This window comes from Callospermophilus lateralis, chromosome 2 (genome assembly GCF_048772815.1).
Source record: "Callospermophilus lateralis isolate mCalLat2 chromosome 2, mCalLat2.hap1, whole genome shotgun sequence".
NCBI lineage: Eukaryota > Metazoa > Chordata > Mammalia > Rodentia > Sciuridae > Callospermophilus > Callospermophilus lateralis.
Window position 1 is genome coordinate 112,274,430 of NC_135306.1, and position 23,954 is coordinate 112,298,383.

The 23,954-nt window shown below is 37.3% G+C and overlaps 1 protein-coding gene across 4 annotated transcripts in view; it reads left to right on the top strand.

Moving 5' to 3' along the window:
* The window catches only part of Cadm1 (cell adhesion molecule 1), a 314,369-nt gene that overhangs the window by 239,493 nt on the left and 50,922 nt on the right, over positions 1-23,954 (top strand). For all 4 annotated transcript variants that reach the window (XM_076843737.2, XM_076843734.2, XM_076843735.2 and 1 more), the window contains exons 2-5: positions 10,818-10,964; positions 12,526-12,678; positions 19,155-19,292; positions 21,312-21,470. In XM_076843737.2, the coding sequence (XP_076699852.1) occupies positions 10,818-10,964; positions 12,526-12,678; positions 19,155-19,292; positions 21,312-21,470 (597 nt within the window). The remainder of the gene's footprint in view (positions 1-10,817; positions 10,965-12,525; positions 12,679-19,154; positions 19,293-21,311; positions 21,471-23,954) is intronic.

The window sequence follows — 23,954 nt, forward strand, 5'->3', positions numbered from 1 at the left end:
GGATTTACAGCTGTTTCTTGAACAAACCACATTACACACACTCGGAATACTCTCTAGAATGAGAATATGAAACTTCTCTCCCCTCCCATTTCCCCATTTTCTGTTTCTGTAGTAATGTCAGTTGAAGCTGACATTCACTCTGAGTCCATATCTGATGTGTTCCAACTGATATCCTTACTTGCTTGTCCTGTCGGCTCTAAGCTTTAAATTTGGAAGGTTTTCAGTGGCTCTTGTTGGCAGGAAAAGTGAACGAGGAGATGTAGAGAGAGACTGCTATTACAGCCAAATTTCAGTCACATAGACTGTCAATACTAATGAATGCCCTTGAAGCAGGTAAATGCCTGAAGTTGGAGTGGAACTGCTTTCGAGTCTGGATCATTTCAGCAGAACAGACTTCTCTTCTCCAAATACTAAAGACCTGATATTTGGGCTCTGGTTATAGAGCTGATTTTATCAGTGCTGTGTATTGGAGCATACTGATTGCAGATAGATGGGCTGTTTGGCTTCAGGTTTCTTTCTATATTACTTGGTTTTATTCCTGAGTCATAGCAATGAGAAGGTGTAGATACTTCCATTAGTTTCCCTTTGTTCTTTTAGCATCATAAAGCTTAATGTCTTTTCAGCTACCTCATTAATAGCATAATAGTTAATAGCACAAGATCTAGACTTAAACAGACACAGGTTCAGATTTTGGCGTTAGCCGCTTATTTCACCTATCTAAATCTTAGTTGCCTTGGCTATATATTGGGGATGATAATAAGATTGAACCACGTAGGATTGTTGTGAGGTTTAAATGAGATAATGTAAAAAAAAAATGAAGCATAGTGCCTGGAACACAGAAAACATTTAAAATATATATTAGTTGTTGTTATTGTGTAGACAATTTAAATAATGCCCCCCCCTCTAGGTAATAGTGGGAATTTTCTTGATATTAAAAAAATTAATAGTACTAAGCACATCGGAAAAGAAATAATTTGTTTTTCTTGCCTCCAGACGTAGAGAATAGCAGTCACTTTCCTTTTCTTCTGTGTTCGTAGTAATTATTGTTACATGTTATAGCCTTGTGATTTTAAATATCCTTACATTAATTATTAATCTTTTAATACCCTGGAGGCAAATGTAAAGGAAAAAACTCCAGCTTATAGTGAGATGAAGCAAAAAATGACCCAAGTTTAATCATGGTACCTCTTATCAAAGGAAAAAAATGATATTAAATTGGGTGCTTAATAGCAAGGTATAAAAAGTAAGGGAAATACATGTGCTATCTCCATTGAGACTTGAGGTTGGAGTTCTACAGAAATTCAATTTAAAGAATTTTGTAGAGGAATAACTAGTATTGGCAAGTATTGTGAACCGTTCGTGCCCCTGATAGGCTTACAGCTTGTGGGAATTGAGAACCATCAGTTCAGTAGAAGAGACTACAGCAGATCAGCCATCCCTATGACTTTGAAATCCTAAATTTTTCTCTTCATTTGGTTAGCAAAAGGCAGCATTATGTTTTTTTACAGAGGGAGAACTCAGCTGAGGCTGCTGCAGTATATATAATTATTTGGGCCACTGAGTTCTCTTCCGGGGCAAGAGGGAAAATTTTCGAAGGTCTCCTTAAGTCTTTGTAGGAATATTAAAACCTACTACTTGTGTCTTTCTTTGTGATTTTTAAGTACCTTAACATGTATTTTGAGTTTTAGATATGTAAACCCTTGGTTTTAGTTGTAAATAGGGTGTGGTTTTAGAAATGCATATAGTTCCCATCATTTCAGAATTCAGCTGAGTTTAGCACCCATGATCACCACAGTGGATGGTGTGAAAGTTTATGCTTCATCAGCTGTTACTACCAACTACACAATTCATCCCTTTCAGAATGTGATTTTCTTCCCAATAGTCCATGCTCATGGGCAGCAGGATTTTATACAACCTGTTTCCACTCTGCAAAGCAGTCATTTAATATATCTCAGAGAATATAATATCATATTATCAGTTCATTAGCAAAGTGGTTGATGCAGAAGATCAACAATTGGCCTTCAGCACAACTCCATTTTGTCTAAAAGAAATTTAATATCTTTTTGAAAAGCTGGAATACCAGCCAGCTTTGAATTGTACTGAAGCAGCTCAATCTGAAACTGTTCTTTTATTCTCTTTTTGCCATAAACGAGCATCATAGAATCAAATCCATTGAGAAGAAACTACTTGCTTTGCCAACACAATTAGTTTTATAAGAAGCCTCTGTCTTCAGATTGTTCTTCTCCAAAGTCCAAGTTGGATGACTGTGGTTATTTTTTAATTAATATTTTTTTAAAGAGCCCCTTTCTCCCAAGAGCCTCTAAGCAGATTTAGCAGGCTTAACATGACTCTTCCACAAGGTGACTTCAATGTCATCTCAAAAGCAAATAAAACAGGAGCTTTTTTTACTTTGGGGGCTCTATTTTTCTCTCTCTTTTAATTTTTATAAAGCCTGTCCCCTGGAGTGAGTTTTTCTTCAGGGTTAGGCAATATTCTCTTCAGAAAAATAAAACATGCAATCTTATCAATGAACAAAAAGACCATGCTACCTGTCCAGCCATGAAAGGGAAAGAGAGGATGGAACAAGTCTGGAGCTTTCACCTTTCAGAGAGAAGAGCAAAAGGATTCAATGATCATTATTTTACGGTTTATTTTTATATTCCTGTTTCTTTTACTGCCATTAGCTTCTTTGATGAGTGAATTTTAATGGAAAAGCTAATTCAGATCTTCAGGTTTAGTGGATGGGTATCATTGCACATAAACATTCTGTAGGGTGGATTACACCTCCTCCTTGACAGGATCAGGCAGCTCAGACCTTAAGAGTCATAATTGCTTGGCCCTTTTAGTGGTGTGGGCCCTGATTAAAAAGTCCTATTGAGCCTAGAGTCTTTTAAAGGGAAGACAGCTAATGTGATGGTTGAAATTGAAATAGCACAAGTGCAGATGCTGTAACTACTTCCTTTTGTTACAGTTGTCCTTGAAAACAGTTTTTACACATCTAATCAATGTTTCCTTTCATAAAAGAGATGCCCATCCTGTATGTAAATACAAGTTGGACTGTGTTTGACCTCAGTTCTTCAGTCTTCTGAAAACCCATAGCCACAAAGGTAAAAATAGCTTGGTTCTTATTCGTCTTTTAAGTTAAGACTCTGGTCACCTTTGGTTTGGCATGGAATATGGGATCATTCTCTTGGGAGAGAAAAGCAGAAATAACTTTTCTTGCAACTGAGATTAAAGAATTTCATGGGGACAAGAAAAACTTTACATAATTCCTTACAATAACTTTTTTTTCCTACTTTAAAGCCAGACTATTTTCCAGTTTGTAAGGTCAGGATGGAATTATCAAAAATCTATTCACTGGGTAAGATTTGTTGGCCTTAGATCTATGAAAAACCCAGTTTGGGGACTGTGAAGGAGAAATCTTGCTGTGCTATTGCATAGCTGCCTCTCCCCGCTCCAAGGAACTTCAAAATATAAGGGATAGTGGAAGAAAAGAGATTTGCAGAACTGGGCCTTTGTGTCACTTGATGTGGTTGATGTTCAGTTAGACCCTGAGCTGAGTACATTGTGGTGAGCCACCACCGTAAGCATCAGTATTCTTGGCTATTCTCTCTTCATGTGCATTTTGGAGTTAAAGGTGAAATTCCATCTTTAACCCCCTTGTGGTTGTCTGAACAGTGATTAATGAACTAGATGTGATTCCCTGCAGACCTTTCAAAGTGTGGATGAAGGATGGAATTTCAGCCCTTTTTTTTTTTTTTAAGCAAGGCCTTTTGCTTAATACAGCTTTTAAAATTAATGTCCTTTTTGAATGCCAAGAAAACAAAGGGAATTTCTCAAAATTGTATGCAGCTTGACACAATAGGCCTTAATTGGTGTCAAGGAGATGTTAGGATGAATGGGAAAATGCCCATTTAGCTGATAAGACTGAAAAGTGGAACCTTGTTATGAGCTGTCATCTCAACGTGTATTTAAACTATAGCAAAACTGAAACATATTTGCCATATAGATCATAATGACTCCAAAGGAGCCATTATACTCTATTATGTAATTACATAATCAAAGCATGCATAGTAATCAGCTTTTGGAATTCAATGCTAATCAAACTACCTATACTATGTGTTTAAGCTAAAATAGAGAACGTTAATTTGCCATTAGTCAACTAAACAAGAATGTGTATACAGAATATTCATGAATAGCTTAATGTTGTGTCAGATGATATTTTTTTGTTTTGTATTCAGGGGAAATCAACAATTTTAATTGAAAAAAAAACCGGCTCTGAAGAAGATTACTCTTTAACTTGCCGTTCAAAAATTTGCCTCACCTTTTACTGATTATTAAAGGAGATTAGATTAAACTCAATATTTTTTCTTGCCATAAACTCAAGCGATACAGCAGTAATTATTTCACAGGAGATTTTTACAGGATCCTGACCATTTCTATGACATAGGATACAGTATTAACACATACTGTAAAAACAAAACTTTCAAAATAACAACAGCAACAAAATCTTGAGCATATATTGCTTTTTGTAATTAAAAACAGATCGATACATGTTACTTAGAAATAGCCAAGAACAGAAATAGCTTAATGACTCAAGCAGAGGTCTGATCTCTGCTCTTGGCAGGTGCTTCATGCCTACCATATGATTTTAGACATTTCTCCTTGCTGGGCTTCAGAGTCGTCATCTATAAAGTGAGAGTTGATCTCTGTTCCTTGCTGTTCTATTGATCTTTGATTCCAAAAGTGTTCTATAAAGAAGAAGGTGGCATAAATGAAATGTTTGGGTCGATGTCATATGTTCTTGTCCACTCAGTTATTTGTTTATTTGGTTATGCTTCTTTTATCTCTACATTTATGATCTGTATGGTACATATTTGTAGTTATTTTGAACATTAAAGAGACAATCCTTGGATCAGACAATCAACATTTCAACTTCAGAGTTTGGGATAGCAAAACATGGATGAGGATCAAAAAGGTTAACAAGCTTTGTAAACAACAGACAGATTGATTGCTTTTGATTTTTAAATAAATATTCAAGTATTCATGAAGGTTGAAGTATTGCCTCTCTCTGAAATAAAAAATTGTATTTGTGTTGAGGAGGTCTTGCCCTTAACCTTAATCCACGGTTGATGGACCCCTCTTTTTGGACACTGGTTCTCACTGTCTCTCATCAATACATTGGCTGACTAAATGTTACTGTAAGGTTTAAATGGGACTGAATTCTTTCATCAAAAGCTTTCGTGGCTTGAACTTCAAATAATTTATTTTCAAATTACTTTTCCTGTAATTCTTATTAATTCAAATAGGTTTCTGATTTGATATAAAACTCTGTAAATGTAGGGAACAGATTAATGAATTGAAAGATAGGATTGAGTCTTTTAAAGGAAATGTACAAAATATGCTGACAATAATTGCTTAGATAGAAATCAAATCTTAATGGCTTTGTTAATGATTTGCAGTGCACACTGTGTTTACGTTGACTTGGGTGAACATATGCAGTTAGAAAGATTTTTCCCTCTGGGTTTCAACAGGATCTTAATTTTTTATTTCTTTGTCTGAAGTGTTCTCGACTGTACTAACTTTCTGTAGCAGGAATTTTGGTGGATCTTCTGGTGATGATGGTTTTATTCAGGTAGGGGTAGACACTGTTCTTCCAAGTTGGGCACATCCTGAACACGCTTATAAAAATAGGATCCAACAGAAGCGAACTTGGGCGTCAAGCCAGTGGAAGCTTCAAGTCAGAGAGGGCTCATTTACCAATTGAAAATAAGGCCTCCGAAAGCATGCAAGTGTTTTGCTTCTTTGAAAATTTCAAACCTAGATGTCTCTTGGTAAGAACGAAAACCCCTGAGACTTTCATTTGAGTAAATTTCAAGAACTATAGTGGAATTTTTTAAAGTACTAACTACACTGATCAAAAGCAGGATGATTTTTCCTTTTTTAGCCATCTGTATTTTGGGTTTGAGTCCTTCCTGTTTAGACCACACTGTGCTGATTTAATGTTAGGTTCCGTCTTCCATGGAGCAGAGGAAGGGGGAAAAAGTTTCTCTGACGTGACTTTGCTACTGAAGGAGCAGGTCAGGAACATTATTTGCTTTCTCTGGGCAAACTGTCTTCCTAGTTTAGTGTCACGGGTGCTCCGTGGTGTCAGTAAGAGTTTACATAGTTGCCATAGCATAAACTGAATTCTGTTTTAACTATGACTTGCCCTTTTATTATGGACTTGACTGGAGAGACTCCCCTAGTGTAAATGAAGTGCTTTATTTATTAGCAGCCAGGCAGCGGGGGCGAGAGCTCTCAGTGCTGGCAAATGCCCGCCATGCACTGGTAATAAAGGCTTTCTCTGGGGGCAGAGTGTGCTGAGCACTGAAAGAAGGAAGCAGTAGTAAACAAGGTGTTTTACATTCAGGACAGTTCCTCTCTCATCTTGAAGTGTGTAATTGTGTTCTGGATAAATTATGGAAATAAAAAAAATCAGAAGTTGCTCATAGGGAAATAACCCTCTTTAAAAACAAGTAAATTTTCCAAGGCAGAGCCAGTAGAACCTTGGCACCCAATCCTGATGTTGGCTGGTAAAAAGGACAAGCTTTATGGCGGAAGAACCTGGCAGAACTGAGTTCAAACACCAGCTAGCCCCTTAGCTGAATTGTATCAGGCAACTTATTCAAATCTCTCTGAGTCTTTGGTTTTTCGTCTTTAAAGTGGGGTTATTAAAAATTCCAAGAGTTTAAAAGGAGAAAGTATGTAATGCAGCTGTGAGCACAGCGCTCAGCACCGGATAACTGCTCTCCTCCCCATTGACTGTTTCCAATTCTTGCTTTTAAGATGTGCCCCATCACCTCCTTAAGGGAGGGCATGTTGTTGTTTGAATAGACTCCAGTTTATGCAATGCCATCTAAATGGAGTTGATAACAAAATGAGGTTTTAGGAGAGAATCCATGAGCTATGTTAATTTAAGATTGAATTAATAGGGGATTTATATGCCAACTGCACCCCTACCCCTACTCCAACTCAGCAGTAATGGTCATTGCTAATCATCAAAATAATTTTACATTTTTTTTAGATAATCTCTCTCTTGATTGTGATAAATGGCCTAGCAACTTCCAGTTTGCTACAGGAGACTTGCTTATGAGGGAATAGGCCTCTCCATTGCCAGAGTTTTATTTTTGGAAATTGGGGCGAGTCTGGAAGATATGGGGAATGTACTCCCTATAACATAACAGTTGCTGGTATAAACTGAAATCCAGATTCTCACTCCCAAACCTCACCCATATATACCAATTAACCATCAAAGGTGTCTATACATGCCAGACATTGTTCCACCCTTAAAATAAATTACCTTGCAGCTAATAGCCTTATTTAATGGCCACAGTATATTGTGCCTATTTGATTTCTTTTGCCCAGAACATGTGCTATTTCTGCCTTGACAGTATATTCACTAGTTGAGCTTGAGAAAATCAGAAATGTTTTATAAATAGGTTTTTTAAGAAAGGCACCAAAGTAGCCTGTTTTTATACTTCTACTACACATCAAATTGTATTTTATAACAACCTAATTGTCATGATATCTATTTCAAGGGGAAATTTATCAAGTCACAGTGCACCCTTCTGTTTGGAAGAAATAGTTGAGGATGTGAGCAGAAATTATTTTTACATAAAGGCTTCAGGCATTTAAGAGCACTGACACACATACCATATTTTCATCACTGTCATTCACTTCCTTTGCCTCAAATAAATAGGTCATTATTATCCCATTGCAGCCATCTTATGGTGCCTCAAAGTATGGAGCTCTATTTAATATAACTGCCATCTAGCTGACCCGTATAATTTATTGGTGATTTTTATAGAATGACATCCTTGGGCCACCACCATCAGGCAAAGCACTCTGATATCTTTCAGCAAAATATTTCATTATCACTTATAATTTTTTAGCATTGGCATTAGAACCATGTTAACACAGCTAGAAATTGGCATTTTCTGAGAAACTAGATTTTAGGTTGGTCTTAATAATTTCAAAAAAATAATACAGTAATGTTGACAACATCGCCATGGATTTGTTGAAGGCAGCAAGGGCAAAAAATTACAGATGGGAAAAGTTTACCTGAATGATTTGCTCAGTAATTACATATTATAAGGGTATGGTCTTTAATTATAAGTAATAATTAAGAATGTTTAGGCTTTATAAAAAGCACACAGAAATGCCTCTGGTTCTGTTTATTACCCTCATTGCTTAAGATGTAAAGTTATAGTCAACTCCTCTCTGCTTCCATCCCCTATATAAATGCTTTATAGTCTTAATATGAATACTGTATGTCCCTTACAGAATATACCAGCCTTAGGATTTCTAGTAAGAAACTAAAATTAAAGCATATGGTTGTTTCCACAGGAACTATTCTATTAGTGCCTAATTGAATTGCAAGTGGCTTTAAGTCCCATTAGCTTCAAGATAGTAGTTAGCGTCTATGAGGCCTTGTTTTTGTTGAAGGGATTAATGCCTTTGTGGTCGTACATTTTATAAGTGGAAGATTCTTATTTGTGTTGCTAATAAACTTTCTTCAGATACAAGAAATCCTCCCACAACCGAAGTAAGGTTCCCATTTGTATTCTAGTTTCCTGAAGGCAAGTCCCCATTTTTAAAGGCTTGCCTAGCACTTGAATCATGCAGTTTAATTTTTTCTTAATTTTTTTACTAGATTGAATTACCCTGAGAATATAAAGACGATGTCCTTTCTGTCCACACTTTTTCCAGGGCCATCCTGTCCACCTTGAAAAGCTTGCTTGATTGGCAGGAATTCCTTTCTTGTTTTTTTCTCAAATCTGGGAATAAACTATTCCCTCCAGCTTGGTTCTGAATTCTGTGTTTGTCATAGTAACCCACTCAGGGAAAAATTTTTAAAAAGCATCTCATCCCCTTTTTTTCTGATCATTTTTTTTTCTTTGTTGTTATTCTGTAACATGGTTTAGTTCCTAAGCTTCCACTACTGGATCCAGCTAAGGGAAATTTACCCTCTCATTGTCTGCAGGCCCTGTGGGCCTGCATCCTCACACCTGGGTTAATTCCCTGGATCATGGAGCTCAAGGTCAGGTTTCATTTTGGTTTGCTCCTCAAGCACCAATAATTTTTGTTTATCTGTGGCTCTAATAATTTTTTCCCCCTTATCCTTCTAGTTTCCTCTCTTCTAATCCTCTGCCAGGGGCTGGTCTATTTCTAGGTGGATTTGGCTTAAAGCCATCTTAGACACCCCTTCTCATATTTTCCCACTGTGTTCTGCCAAAAAAGAATCCTTCAGCAGAAATATGATAGCAGGTGGAAATCCTCCATTTATTCTAATTGCATCTTATTCTGACTACATTTTTTTTAGATTAGTATTTATCTTTGACCTTTGTTTCTTAATGTGACAATGTTTTTTTAAGGAATAAATAAGTTACATTGAGTTGATACATAAGAGTTTGAAAGCTGGAACCAAGAGCATTTACTCTTGTATTCACACTACTCCTCACACATAATAATGGCTTAATAAAAGTTTGGATTTGACATCTAGAGAATGACAATGATGAGACGATGATGATGATGATGATAGCAGCTACCGTTTATTTAGTTTTATGAGAAGCTAGACACAGTGATAAGCACTTTATATTTATAACAGCTTTATGAGATAGCTCTTCATTACTGTCCCCATTTTGCAGATGGGAAACTGGCTTAGGAACTTGAAATAATTTTCCTGAGATCACACAGCTAAAAAGCAATCTCTCCCCCTTCCTGATTGACCATTGCTTCTACTGCTGATACTATTCTTTCTTGTTCTGTAAGTAGGATTTAGGTGTCAGTTTTTACCCACCTTGCAGCTTCTCGAAGCCTAGGACATTGTCATATACTCCCTTCTCCCCTGCTATGCCGGGTGCAGAATTGAACTCTCAACAATTGCTTCATCTTTTGCTTTTGAATTGAACTCTCCTCTTCTCCTACCTGTACTGTGGATCATTTAGGACATTTATGAGGTGCCTTGGCTGCTGTCACTAATCTTAGAAGCAACAAACTAGAGCAGATCTGGAGATAAGCCATATAGCTGTGGATCTGAAACCCTTGACTTTTTGACATGTTCTGAAAGAGATTTTCTAAACGGCTGGAGAGGGTGATCTACAGAAAGGGTCATGGGTTCAGGGCTGCCTGGGGCTTTGAGTGAGTCCTGAAGGTATGAGTTTTTGAGAGCGGACTAACAAACTCAACTTATGTAAGCCTTCCCCAGATTTTATTGAGATCCCAAGAGTCATAGTCAGTTCAGTTCTCACTCCCACACAATGACTAAATGAACTGCCTGTACATTGGGAATGTCGACATCTACTAACAAGACAAGATTATTTGTTGAACCTTCCTACCTACTTCTGTTAAGTGGCTCCTTGACCAGATAGCTTACCTAGCTCAAGGGTGTGTGAGCTAGGGTCAACCATGTGTATCTTCCCTCCTCCAGTTGTGAGAGCTTCAGCTCATGACACAAGCCAGCGCTCTGACCCTCAGACCTCGTCAGCTTACACCACTCAACAGTGCAAAGTCTTGAAGGCCTACACCTCAGCATTACAGCTTTTGAATGTATGGGTTCCAGGCTCAGTTGTATTTTATCCCTGTGTCTGCCTTACTTTAGTAGACTCATTTTGTGAACTTTAGAGAAAAGTATTAGAACCATCATACCAAATGTTGCTACTTATGTTCATGCTCTAATATACTTCTCATTTCTTATTTCTCATATTATGTGAGCCCACACTTTAATTGATAGAGATTTTTTTCTGACCTTTTTCTTCCCTCCCCTTTTTTTTAAGGTGATGGACAGAATTTGTTTACGAAAGACGTGACAGTGATAGAGGGAGAAGTCGCAACGATCAGCTGCCAAGTCAATAAGAGTGATGACTCTGTGATTCAACTACTGAACCCCAACAGACAGACCATTTATTTCAGGGACTTCAGGCGTAAGTTTCCATCCCTACTGTATTAGCCAACAACTTTTTTTTTCCTCCATGTTGTCTTGATAAAGAGATTGCTAAGGCCACCTTTTTTTAAATGTAATGTTAGATGCTTAAAGTTGAGTCAATTCTTTAGAGGGAAGAAGAGACAGGCAATCATAATCTTTCTACTTAATAGAAACCTTGAATGGTCCCTTTTAAAAGTAAGGCAGTCTTACTTTGCAATAGGAATTGATTGTAGTAATTCAAGGTGAATTGCAATTGAGTCCCAAATACTTAACTGACACAAACAACTCAAATAGGGTAAGGCAAGGAAAATATAGCATTCTGAAAGGTAATCTGTTTGGTTTGAAGATTGAAGTTTCTAAGGCAATCTGTGCTTGCATCGACAAACCAGATCTCACCATAGCCTCTCGTATGTGGGGGTAGCCATATGCTGAAATCTTTCCAAATATAATATAATAAAAGCCATTTATGGAAACTAAATTATGTGTAACAGAAATAGTTCAAATGGATGTCAGGGCTTGGCAAAAGCAAGAGTTAAGTCTTTGGGAAAATTCTACTTAAGAGTATTAGTGTCTGACCAAAGCAGATATCCAGGATATCCCTTTCTGGCTACTTGCCCCCTTTCCTCCCAATATTGCAGGACATTCATGACTTGTAGAAAGAGTTGATAAATCTAAGAAACATTTACACAGATGTGAGAGGTTAAAAGGAGAAGCCAGCTTCTTACTCTTAAACCAGATTTTTTTAAAATATAGGCTATGCTAGCCTTTGCCCAAATTAACAGGACTTTAGAAGAGAACATTTGAAATAAATAAAAAGCCCACATACACTACTTTTGTGGTGACTTTGATTTCCTGCATGTTGTCTAATCAGTTTCAAACTTTGAAGCTGAAGATAGCTAGAAAACTGCAGGATGAGTTTATGGCCTCTGTGGCCCTAGGTCGTCCACATTTGATAACTCCATCTTAAATCATATCAAATAAATTAAGATGGATCCAAGTTCTGGCTTAGGAACTTGAAATAATTTTTGAAGTGATTTTTTAGATTTCCCCTTGAGACTATTACTAATGAAATTTTAGTTCTCTTTCATTATTTGAAACAGCTTTTTTTTTTTTTTTTTAAGCCTCAGATTTTTAGAGACCTTGTTGGCCTCAGTTTCTGAATTTCTGGTACCTAAAGGTTAAGAGGGGCTGGCTTCCAGTGTCAGAGGACCCAGGATGTGCCCTTTCCTTTTGTTTTTATTTTGCTTATCTCTTATAGGAAACTGAAAACAATTATGAGCAAGTGCTGAAAAACTGATGGTGCTTGGAATTGTGCCACTGTGTGTGTGTGTGTGTGTGTGTGTGTGTGTGTGTGTGTGTGTGGCTTTTCTTTGGGTAGAGTTGTCTATATGCAATTACTGCAGAAACCCAAAATAGTACCCAACAGGTAAAGAAAGGCTTAATGAATTTTTCCACTCTGTGGCTGCCTTTTTAACCATCTGACTTTTTCCTCCCCAAATTAAGGAAAATAGACTGCCATTGTCTTTTCATAGTCACTAACTCAGTGTTTTGTTTCACAGCCCTGAAGGACAGCAGGTTTCAGTTGCTGAATTTTTCTAGCAGTGAACTCAAGGTGTCGTTGACAAATGTCTCCATTTCTGATGAAGGGAGATACTTCTGCCAGCTCTACACTGACCCCCCACAGGAAAGTTACACCACCATCACCGTCCTGGGTAAGAAATGTACGGGTTCACCTTGGGAAGCAGAGTGGGCTGGCCCATACTAACAAATAGCTTCCAGCAGCAAAGAGAAGGTTAATGGTGGATTTCACTGTTCCAACTTGTTTTAGGAAGAATCACCGCCCATCTTGCTGAATTTTAAAAATAGCCTATTTTACCAAATGCTCTAAGGAATGGCAATCAGCAGTCTTTATAGATTCCACCTGCTCTTGGGTTTCAAACCTCAAGCTTTAGAAGCAAAGATCAAGAGAATTTAGAGCCCTCAAATGAATCACTCACCACATGAAATGTCATTGCTTCTAACTACCAGGATTTTTTTGCTTCTGTGCAGAAGGAAAGATGGGCTCACATCTGTACCCCATGGCAGAGCTATTATAGAATCCACGTAATGATTTTCTCTTCTGAGTTACATCCTCGTTTTAATGTTGTTGCTCTCCTTTTCTTTGACTTTACTTATTGCCTTGTTTATTGCTTATACTCTAGATTATACTATAAAAAGTCATACCTTGTGAACACATACTTTGCCACAAAGTGCAATCATTGGACATAAAAGAGTTAAGAGCTCTTTAACTGATGAACAATCAAAGCACCATTACCAGGCTTCTAGGTACATCTCTAGTGACCTGAGTATCTTCATTTATGATCACCAGATTGTGATTTTCAGCAAAATCCCAGTAGCCAGGTTTCTGTGTTTTTATTTTGATATAGTTAGCAGATCCTAGTGTACTGAAGGTGATCTAAATTACTCACCTTTTAGACAAACGTGTACTCCACTGCATAACACCAGCTGATCTGGACTTTTGAAACTGAAATTTCAAGGACATACACTGTAGCACAAGGCAAGATCTCTGATTTACACCTTTGGGAAGATGATGAATCAAAGTCTATTTGAAGCGGCAGACTGCAGCTTTTCGGTGTAATGATATGAAGATTAAAGAGGAAAGATAAATATGAAGGACATTTTTGCTTGGTGTGTGTGCACATATATGTATTTATGGATGTACATATTGAGCTTCTGCCTCATTACTTTATTTAAACACAGCTGTAAAAGGGAAAATACTTTTTTATTCATTAAGCTAAAACATGTTCCCAAAGCTTACATATATGCCCTTGAGAAGAGGAATACTGATTTTAGGAAGTCAGGAAATCTGGCCATACAGTTTCTAATGTGGTCTGTGTTTAGTGATGGCTTTTCAGGTGCACAAACTTGTCATTATTAGTTTTGATCCATATTAGACCTGCAGAAATAGAAGGCATGGAAGTTTTGCTGGGGTGATTATTTTGGTCTTTTGCAGATATACCAATTCACCAATGTACATTTGAAGCTGTCTGTCCACTTGTGTAGAAGTATTTGAAAATAGACTGCTTATTGCCCTGCTTCATTAGCTGCATAGACTTCAAATTGACCAGCCATCCATTGACCATTTGTGGCATTTCCACAAAAATGATAGCAATGAAAGGAAATATTTTAATAGCATTTTGGATTTTCACAATATTTTACTGTATAGAGGAAGTATAGATATCTTAATTTCACAGAAGAAAAATAACAGGTTAGTCATCCTGCCCAGGTTACAAAGTATTCAGTGACAATCAAGAATCTGAGAATTCAAAACAGATTTGATGATTCTGTCTCACAGTCTTTGTGTCTTCTAGGTTAGACTGTTTTCATTTAAGTCCTGAATGCTGCCGTTTCAAAGTTTTCTTTCCTGGAGGTGCACATCTTTGGTTGTCAGGAGTCTAGCTGGTCATTGGCAAGTAGTTACTGCCTGTCAGTCTCAGAACCACTGTATTGGACTAGATTGACTATGAATACACCCTGGGCTTGGGAGTCAATGCACCAGCACTAGATTTTTGAGAGGCATTGTGCCTATAATCCTTTTGGAGGTCTCATTATTCTAGAAGTAATAGGTTCCTGCTTGTATTTTATAGAAGCATTAACTTAAACATACTTGAAAGTAATGTTAGTCAATGTTCTCTTTGCAGATATTATGCATTCATTTAATATTCTTTCCATTGAATTTACTCTAGGCATCCTTGACAGAGTAAAATTGTTGTCATCAGTGTTTGAGTCTTTCATATTCCAAAAATCTGACAATTTCCTCTGATACTCAGATAGTCAAACCTTCCTCGTAAGGTTTAGAGTTTTCAGATATTATAATGAATGAAGAATGTTGTATTAGCATCTTCGTTACTATCTATGTTTCTCCGAAAAGCATTCCATATATGCTTACACAGCTGTCAAGCTTCTTGATAGGTTGAAGTTGCACATTTTAGTGCATATGCTTATTAGTTATTTGACACATTTGGCAAAAATTTCAGCATAATTATAACGTATAGACATGGGTATTTGTTAATGTTATCCATGCTACTTCATAGTTACCATTATGTTTCAATCTGATCTGTGCAAAAACTGAAAATTCTCCTGTGATACCTTGCATGGATCTGGCTGCCTTGTAGAATATTCATTCATTCCTTCTACTTGTGATGAGTTTGTTTTTGTCTCCAGAACACAGTGTAGGACTCTTTATGCTACTATTCATGAGAAGAGGTGAATGAGAGAAAATAACACTGCTCCAAGATTAATGTAGTTACTGATAATAGTAGCTAATATTATTACAATCCTGTCTTTCTAAGATTAGTGTTCACTCTTAAGATTCCAGGAACAGGAGAACCTAATTATTTTAAAGGGTCTTAGAGTGAGATTTCATGTGCTGATCAGGTTTAAGACTCTTTTGTTGTAATTAATGTGACTCATCTTGATATTGCTGATTTTTTTAAATGTTGTAGGCGTAATGTTTATAATTAGTACTCTTATAGATTTGAGGTTAGTTAAGAAGGACCTTGACATTTCATTGCTATTTTCTGGTATTTTCCTCTGTGGTTTTCATTCAGGTTTTCATCTATATGTACCTCCTTAGATATATCTTTGGTTATTTTCATTAATGGCTGCAGGCAGTTTTTACTAAATGTGTCTGTTTAGTGGACCATGTATAAGTGTATTCTCTGGTTAGCAGCAGTTTTAATTCATTTTTCTTATAAATGGATTTTTATACTTTACTAACCTCTTTTGTATTGAAATAGACATTATGAAGTTAAAGGAAAAACAGGGTAGGATTAATAGACCAAAATAAATTTTTTTCGTTGTCCAATCCTCTTTTTTCATAAAGACAGATTTAAACAACCTCATTATATTTTCCAAAGCTTTCTTGCTCTTAAAAAAAAAAATTCTGAGAGAAGTCAGTTATAATATCAAAAAATCCATCATGACTCACGTTATCAGATTTTATTTTACCTTTGTAAATCAAACAACTCCCCACTATACTTGCCCATTTCTTCTAATCTTAGCAAAGATTAGAAATACTGGTCACAGTCTTGAGAAAACTATTTATGGATGTGAGAAAATCATTCAGCTATTTCTCAAAATGATGAGCTCAACAACAAGTTCTTTATTTTTCTATACTTGGTTTTTGAAGTTTTCTACACTTTTACCTTGGCCATAAAGTTAAAGATGATGTCAGCTCTTTAGGAAGGCAATCCTAAAATCTAACAGTGGTACAGGAATCCCTCTCAAGGTTATAGAACTTTAGAACGCATCCGTTGTAGCAGAGGAGTAATTAACCAGATAATACCAAACAATAAGAATCCCAGATAGGAACCTCCCTGCCAGTCAAGCTCTCAACCCCCAAACAACATCTAGAGGACACAGTTGATTTTTTCTCTGTCCTATCTACATCTGCCCCTTTTCATTTTCTTCTTTGAACCAACAGATATAATGTGGAAAGAACATGCCATCATTTTTTATGACCAAATAGAGGGAGTAAAAGACTTTCCACCAAGAGATAACAGTGGAGATGAACAGGTGGTGGGGGTTAGGTGGAGCCTGGGGTTAAGTGTATTAAGGTGTATGAGGCTCAACAAGAAGAGACAAGAGAAAGGCAAAATCACCAGGAGGCCAGGAAGCCACTGTCTGACAGACTACATTTAAGGCTAAGTAAACTCTGTAGCAGAGTCTTTTAACAACTCCTGGATCTGTTTCCATCCAAAACATTCCCAGATTTCTACAGAGTGATCACCAAGGCATTTCTCCCAGAATAATAAAGTAGAATCAGATCCACCCCATTCTGTGGGGATTTCCAGGATGGCCAGTAGATTTAGCCCTTTGCTTCCATCACATCCTAAGAGAGCCCTTCTTTAACTTCATGTTCCCTCGGTTACTCTACTCACTTTCAGTTCTCACTGGGAGCCACTGCTGTACCCATATCAAAAATTGTTTTTATCACTCTAGTTTTGTTTTTGCCTGGACCTTGAATGGACCATCTATTCTCTTTCATTCCTTCATTGGTTTGAGAGGATCTTGTTTCCTTCTTATCTCTTTTTAGTATCCCTTATCACGGTCTTGTTTGCCAAGGTCTTGTTTTCTTTAGCCTTGGACAGTCTTTTCCACTGATATTCCATCTAATAATGGCATTTTCCCCAAAAAATTCATGTCTACTGCACTCAGAATGTAGTAGTATTTGCTGGTCTGAAACATTTCTGTGTATCCCCTATCCACTGCCTAGGTACATGGAATAAAAATGTGTAACTGACCTGATCATCACCAAGGAGATAAACTATGCTAAGGATACCACCAGCTGAAGTTATATCATTTCTTTTGTCACTGCCTTTCTGTGTCTCTTAAAATGCTGGCAGATGTGCAAGTCCAAATTGGATGTTAAATTATCCCTCTTTTTGCTTATTTTTTCTTGAAATGTAAGCTAGGGTAGTTCTTTGCCATGCTTAACTACTCATTTGGGCCATATCACATTAGCATCACGTCCAATTGAGCAAATATGTTGTTTTCCTTGTACACAGGGAACAAAGAGGAATGCTTTTGCTTTAGTTGTTGTTCCCCTCCCCCACCACAGCACACTATCTTGCTGAGAAATATATGCAACAAATCACTTTACTTTTCCTTTTTCATCATTCCCTATAAGAATTTTCTATTGCTCCAATTCAGTATAAAAGTCTTCCTGTGGGCAGAATTTTCATGTTGGACTATAACAGTTGGAAATCCCAAATATGTGGTTTAATCCTATAATTTATTGAAGCAGTATCAGAGATGTATTATTCAACTTGATCATCGGGATGGCATGTTTATACATATTTAATTTCTTGTTTCTCTTCTGAGTTGAGAAACTTATTAATCATAAGTCTCAGAACTGTCTTTGCTTATTCATGGTGGTCAGGACACATATTCTTAGCTTCACACTACTGAATTCCATATTCTTACTGATTTTTATTTCAAGAGGTTCGGTCTTGAGGTAAGGTTGCACCTTATGAAGTTTCACTGTCAACTTAGTTTCATTAAAAAAAGAAGAAGAAGAAGAAGAAGAAGAAGAGGAGGAGGAAGAAAAGAAAAACTGCCTGGCACAGTGGCACACGCTTGTAATACCAGTGACTCGGGAGGCTAAGGCAGGAGGATTGCAAATTTGAGGCCAGTCTCAGCAACTTAGTGAGGCCCTAAACAACTTAGTAAGACCTCACCTCAAAATGAAAAATAAACATGCTCCTAGGGATGTGGCTCAGTGGTTAAATACCCCTAGGATCAATCCCCAGTACCAAAAAACACTCCCATCATCATCATCACCATCATACTCTTCATACTCTTGATTCGATATTTAGTATGTCAGCCCTAAAATCTTTTATTTTGGCTGTTTTATCACACATATCTTTAATGTGCTTATAGAAGAGTAGTTTTAATTCTATTTAAATCTGCTTACATTTCTAAAATCAGGACCATTGGAATTCAGAATATGGAAAATTACTTCAAGAGAATTGGCATTCCCTCTATTATTGCATCTTCATATTCAAAGGGTTTTATTAATATGCCATCCATTGGAGAACATGATTGCATTCTGGATTTCTGTGGCTCTGTTTAATTAAATGGAACTGGTCCTGATGTAATTTTTCTGTGTATGTTTATGGTGAGTGATTCTTTTGAGGGACCCCCAGATTTTGATCTTTGTTGATAGACTTTGAAATCTTTTATATGAAGATTGAAATCCAAGCATTGAGTTCAGAAGTATTACTTTCAGGGGCTTCCAGGTAAGGACAGTAATTTCAATAATGTGCACTCCTCCTTGTTTTATATCTGTTTTCTGATCAATTTTGTAATGACTGATGAATAACTAACTATATCATAGCATGGTCAGTGATGATTTAATAGTGGAAAACTGGTCATTTTATATGACACATTTAAGAGAAAAATTAACTGATCTTGCATAACTCATTTTATCTAGTGATGGCTTTGCCCTTCTCTTCCCTCTGCCCGAGGCATTTGCTCCTCTTGTGATGGTTTGTCTTAAATTCCTATGAGGAATGTCCACTATTTTGTCCCTTTTTTGATAGCAGTAGTGCTAGTTTCTGATGAATGGAAGAATATGTCTAGAAATGGATTTTGTATTTACAAAGCACATATATTTAATCTGCAGTCCCACCACGTAACCTGATGATCGATATCCAGAAAGACACTGCGGTGGAAGGCGAGGAGATTGAAGTCAACTGCACTGCCATGGCCAGCAAACCAGCCACAACTATTAGATGGTTCAAAGGGAACAAGGAGCTCAAAGGTAACAGAGAAACCACCCTGTACTGAAGTTGTTAGTTGGTCCTTGATTCTAGCAAGTATGCCTTTGTGAAAATTGGGAACAGGTGCAAAACATGCCCCTTAAATAAAAGTATTTATTTAGGTATGGTTCATAATCAATTACTAAAGGCATCTGAGGCCAAAGCATAACAGCATTGTTCTAATTCATACCCTCTCGTGTGATTTGAAGGTTCATGGTGAGATTTGTTGCTCTATTCAGATGCCTGGAGAAAACTAAACCTGAAAACTAGAACTCTTCATGCCAGAAGAGCCACTGTTGGGGGTATTTCCTCAGCTCACTCCATTTCTGTACCTCAGTTCTCATTACACAAAATCCCTGCATTTTGTGGTGGCTCAGACTGGGTCAAAACCCCACATTTTTATAAGCATTTTTTAAAATTCCAGATTCTAATGTCTGTTGCACTATCGATTGTATTGACCATGTGCTTTCCTTCCAGAGAGGTTGCACTAAGTAGACAAAGAATTTTATCCTAGTTATGAATTTACAGTAACCACATCCCTTGTGAAACCTATAATTCAGATGCCCAATTCATTGGTCTGTTCTTTTGCATCTCTGCCTTTGTGGGAGCAGTGCAAGTGATTCCTTTAGTCATGGTGCAGTTGGCTCTCCCTCAATATTGCGTTATCCCAGGTTTGACTCCTAGGTCCTCAATCCCTGCCACCTCAGCTGTTGCATCAGAGAAAGGAGACAGCCTGTACTCTGTTGGACCATATTTTGCCACTTATCCTAAGCCTTTCACATACGTTGTGTTTAGATTCTTTTCTTTTCAAGGTTGACCTCCAAGTAGTATTCTAAAGAAAGGACTGACCTACTCTGGTCATTTGACCGAAAACTAGTGTGGGCCTAACACTTTCTTCTAAAATAATAATATAAATTTAAAGGACTCTTATGAAAGTGAAATGAGTGAATATTTGTAAAGCATTATTAAGCTAGCCTCTGGGCCAACTTAAGTGCTGTCTGTGTGCTTGTTAAATAAATAAGCAGTGTGAGGAAGAAAATAATAAACCCTTTTAGAAAGGTGATACAGAAATCTATATATGGAAACAGAGAAATCTATATCTAACAGCTCAAGTTTCCAAAAGCTTGTTCTGTTTAAATCTCCTATTTCCTAGGTATGGTTTTAGAAGGAAGGAGTTTCTCATTTCCCCTCTGCTTTTCTAAGTGAACTGAGCCATTAAATGTGTACCGATAAGTACAAAACATTAAAAGAAAGTTAATGTTGTGCCATGTTCCTGGGAGTGCTGGGTTCAGTAAGGGACTGCCCCAGCCTATTCATTTTATCCGGAAGCCTCCTGCCCGCTTTTCTGGGTGTTCTTGGACGTGTCTCCCATCTGGCCCAAAGCCCTGTATCTTACTTTGCTCTAACCCACTGCCACTGCGTTTCTGTGGTCTTCCAGAAGTCTCAGAGTTTAAACATTTCAATTACAATTTCAATTATGTAAATCCATTTAGTTACTTTCCCTCTTAATTGTTGATGATGGGGGTAGGCAAAAAGGGTTGTTTATATCTCCACTGCTGATTGAATTACTTAGGGGATTTGGATGACGTCCTGGAATTTTTAAATGGCATGACAGCCTCAGAGATATTTCAAGTTCAGATAGTTGTAAGGGTAAAAAACGCTTTGCTTTTCCTCCTTCCAAATACCTTGGAACAGCCAGATATCAAAGTGATTCAACCTTTTGCTGATTTTTTAGGGGGGTTGAGATAGAAGAAACATATAATATACTTCAGTAAAAATACTGTATACTGCTTGGGGTTGAATATATCTTAAATATGATTCTGTAAGTTTGAAAAATAGGAATAAGGGAAACAATCTTTTTATCAGTTATCCATTCACAGATTTCCCTTCTCCAAGTAACTTCCATTATATTTGTTAAAATAGTATTGTTGAGTTTGGAAGGAAAGAAGAGAATTTAAAACTGGAATGATGCAAATTCTTTCTACCATCTCTGGTTGTTTATACATTTCCTTTCCTGCTAGGCAAATCGGAGGTGGAAGAGTGGTCGGACATGTACACTGTGACCAGTCAGCTGATGCTAAAGGTGAACAAGGAGGATGATGGGGTCCCAGTGATCTGTCAAGTGGAGCACCCTGCGGTCACCGGAAACTTGCAGACCCAACGGTATCTAGAAGTACAGTGTGAGTACCTGAGCATCTTACTCTGAGGGCATAGCACGGCAGTTACTTAGAACCTCTTCAGATGCCATTTGCTAGATGCATACATACATTTTATATAGTATTGATAGAATATTTTCCCTGTTATCTTGGTAGAAAAATAATCAATGGATTGTTTTAAGGAAATACTGTCATCTTACAAAGTGCCAGTGAGAATATGAGAATTCCACATTTAACCCAAATGAAAAACTGAAATGATTTCAATCTGCTTTAACATATGCAAAATTGATTTCTTTGAATATAGACAGTCATCATTTTTGTTCCAACTTCAAATTCTGGAGTAATCCCTCCCTTTTCAATCCCATCATAAGCATTGGATTTTGTTTTAAAGGAGGTGTTTTATTTCCATTCCACATCAGCATTTTGTTTTAATTGCACATTCTCTTCTGTTTGAGGTTAAATTATAGCAGTGAGTTGAAAGTCAAACTCTTCGGGATAAGTGCCACATCTTGATGGCTTCATCAATAAAAACTAGACTGTAGTGAGTAAGGCTGTCTCCCTACGGTGCCCTGTAGACTAAATATGTTCTCCGCATCTTCTCCTCTAGACCCTTCTGCATCAGGGGAAAAAAAAAAAAAAATCTGGTTTCTGCCCAGATTCATTCTTGTGCCAAAGTTATGGCCAAGTAGCCAGCTTCTCACTTTTCATCAAAAGGCTTCTGTAACTTGGCCTCTGAAAACTTTCAGGTGATAACTGAATATACAGAATGAAAATGTTTTAAAAGTTTGGTTGGGATGGTGGGTGTTGGGAATCTGATGAAGGAAATGTGTTACCCTTTGTGAATCTTTATGTTGGTACCCTAGAACCACAGTAACAAATTATAGCACCATAAACTTGGTGGCTTAAAACAATAGAAATTAATTCTCTCAGTTCTGGAGACCAAAAGACCTAGGTGTCAATCAGTCAGACCATATCCCCCATCCCCAAAGGTTTAGAGAAGGATCTTTTTTTTCCTCTTCCAGCTTCTAGGGACCCCAGGAGTTCCTTGGCTTATAGCTTCATAACTCCATTCTTGGTCCTCATATGGCTTTCTCTTCTTTGTGTGTCTCTTACAAGGACACTTGTCACTGAATGTAGGTCCCACCCAAGATAATCCAGTACAGTCTCAAGATCCTTAAGTTAACTATATCTGCAAAAACCCTTTTCCCATATTAGGTGACATTCACAGGTTTCAGGGATTAGAACTTGTACATATCTTTGGAGGCCACAGATCAACCTGATGCACTGCTTACTATGTTTCAATTCTCGGAGCAAACAAGGGGCAGGGAAAGTTTTTAAAAGTTGCTTGTAAGAGACCCTCCCATTCCAACCTTTTCTTACTCTGTGAGTTTGGCTCAATTTAACATTATATAATGCAGGTTTTTCTTGTTAATTCATTTCATCCACTTCATTATATAGCTTCATTATGAGCATCATGCTTATAATTTTCATATCACTAAAACTATTGTGGTATAATGTCCCTATAATGGGAAAACAGAAATGATCAGATATTATCTAAATTGGCAGATAGTAGATTTCTTGTGACTTTGTTAATATGTAATTCATTTAAGCAAACTTAATATCCATTAACTTTCTTTGTAGGGGCCCATTAGCTTTAATAATACATTAGCTCCTTTGTGAGTCCTGAGTAGATATTCGCCCAGTTTCTGCCCCTAAACTCTTTAAGTAGTTTCCCAGGGTGTCTTTTAAACAAAATGTAGCCCCACCCACCTACAAAATTATACTCCTCCAAATGCAAAAAATATTTCAAGCAGTATATCTTCTCCCCCTTGGAAAAACTTGATACTAATCCTTATAAACCTTTGCTTCCATATCCTGCAGATTCAAAAGATGTGTCCTTCCAAGAAAAGTAATAAGGCTCTATAAGTGAATCCATTTGACTTCAATATAACAAAGTACCCCTGGCTTCTACCTACAGGAAGGGACTTTAACATCTTCCACAGATGAGGATGTGATCATTTCAAACTCTAACATGGCATTTATTTTGTGGGCAGCTCTCTCGTCTTTTATCCAATATAAGCCACACAAACAATTTATCCTTGAAGTTCCATTTTGGAATATAAATAAGGAGAAATCTCTTATGTAAAAGATGGTTAAGAATTATAAAGTTTTGTATAATTCAAATGGGAATTTTAGGTCTGGCTTGAAATCTTCAATAAGGCTGTCATTGCTCAAGAAAGTCACTTGATATTTCACTACCCTCTATTCCTAGAGCACTGCTAAGAATTTTCTGGAGCTGGACAGGAATTCCCTAAGCACGTCTTCAAACACAATTGCATGTTGCTGCATTATTTCCTACCAAGTTTCCTCTCCTTGAACACCAGCAGCTATGCAGTAACAAGAGTTGCATGCCTCAAGTGGCTGTAGCACTCGGTTGCTGGGCTCTACAGTCTGCCAGTTGTTCACCAGTGGTGGGCAGTGGACCAATTCCAGTCCCTCATAGCATCC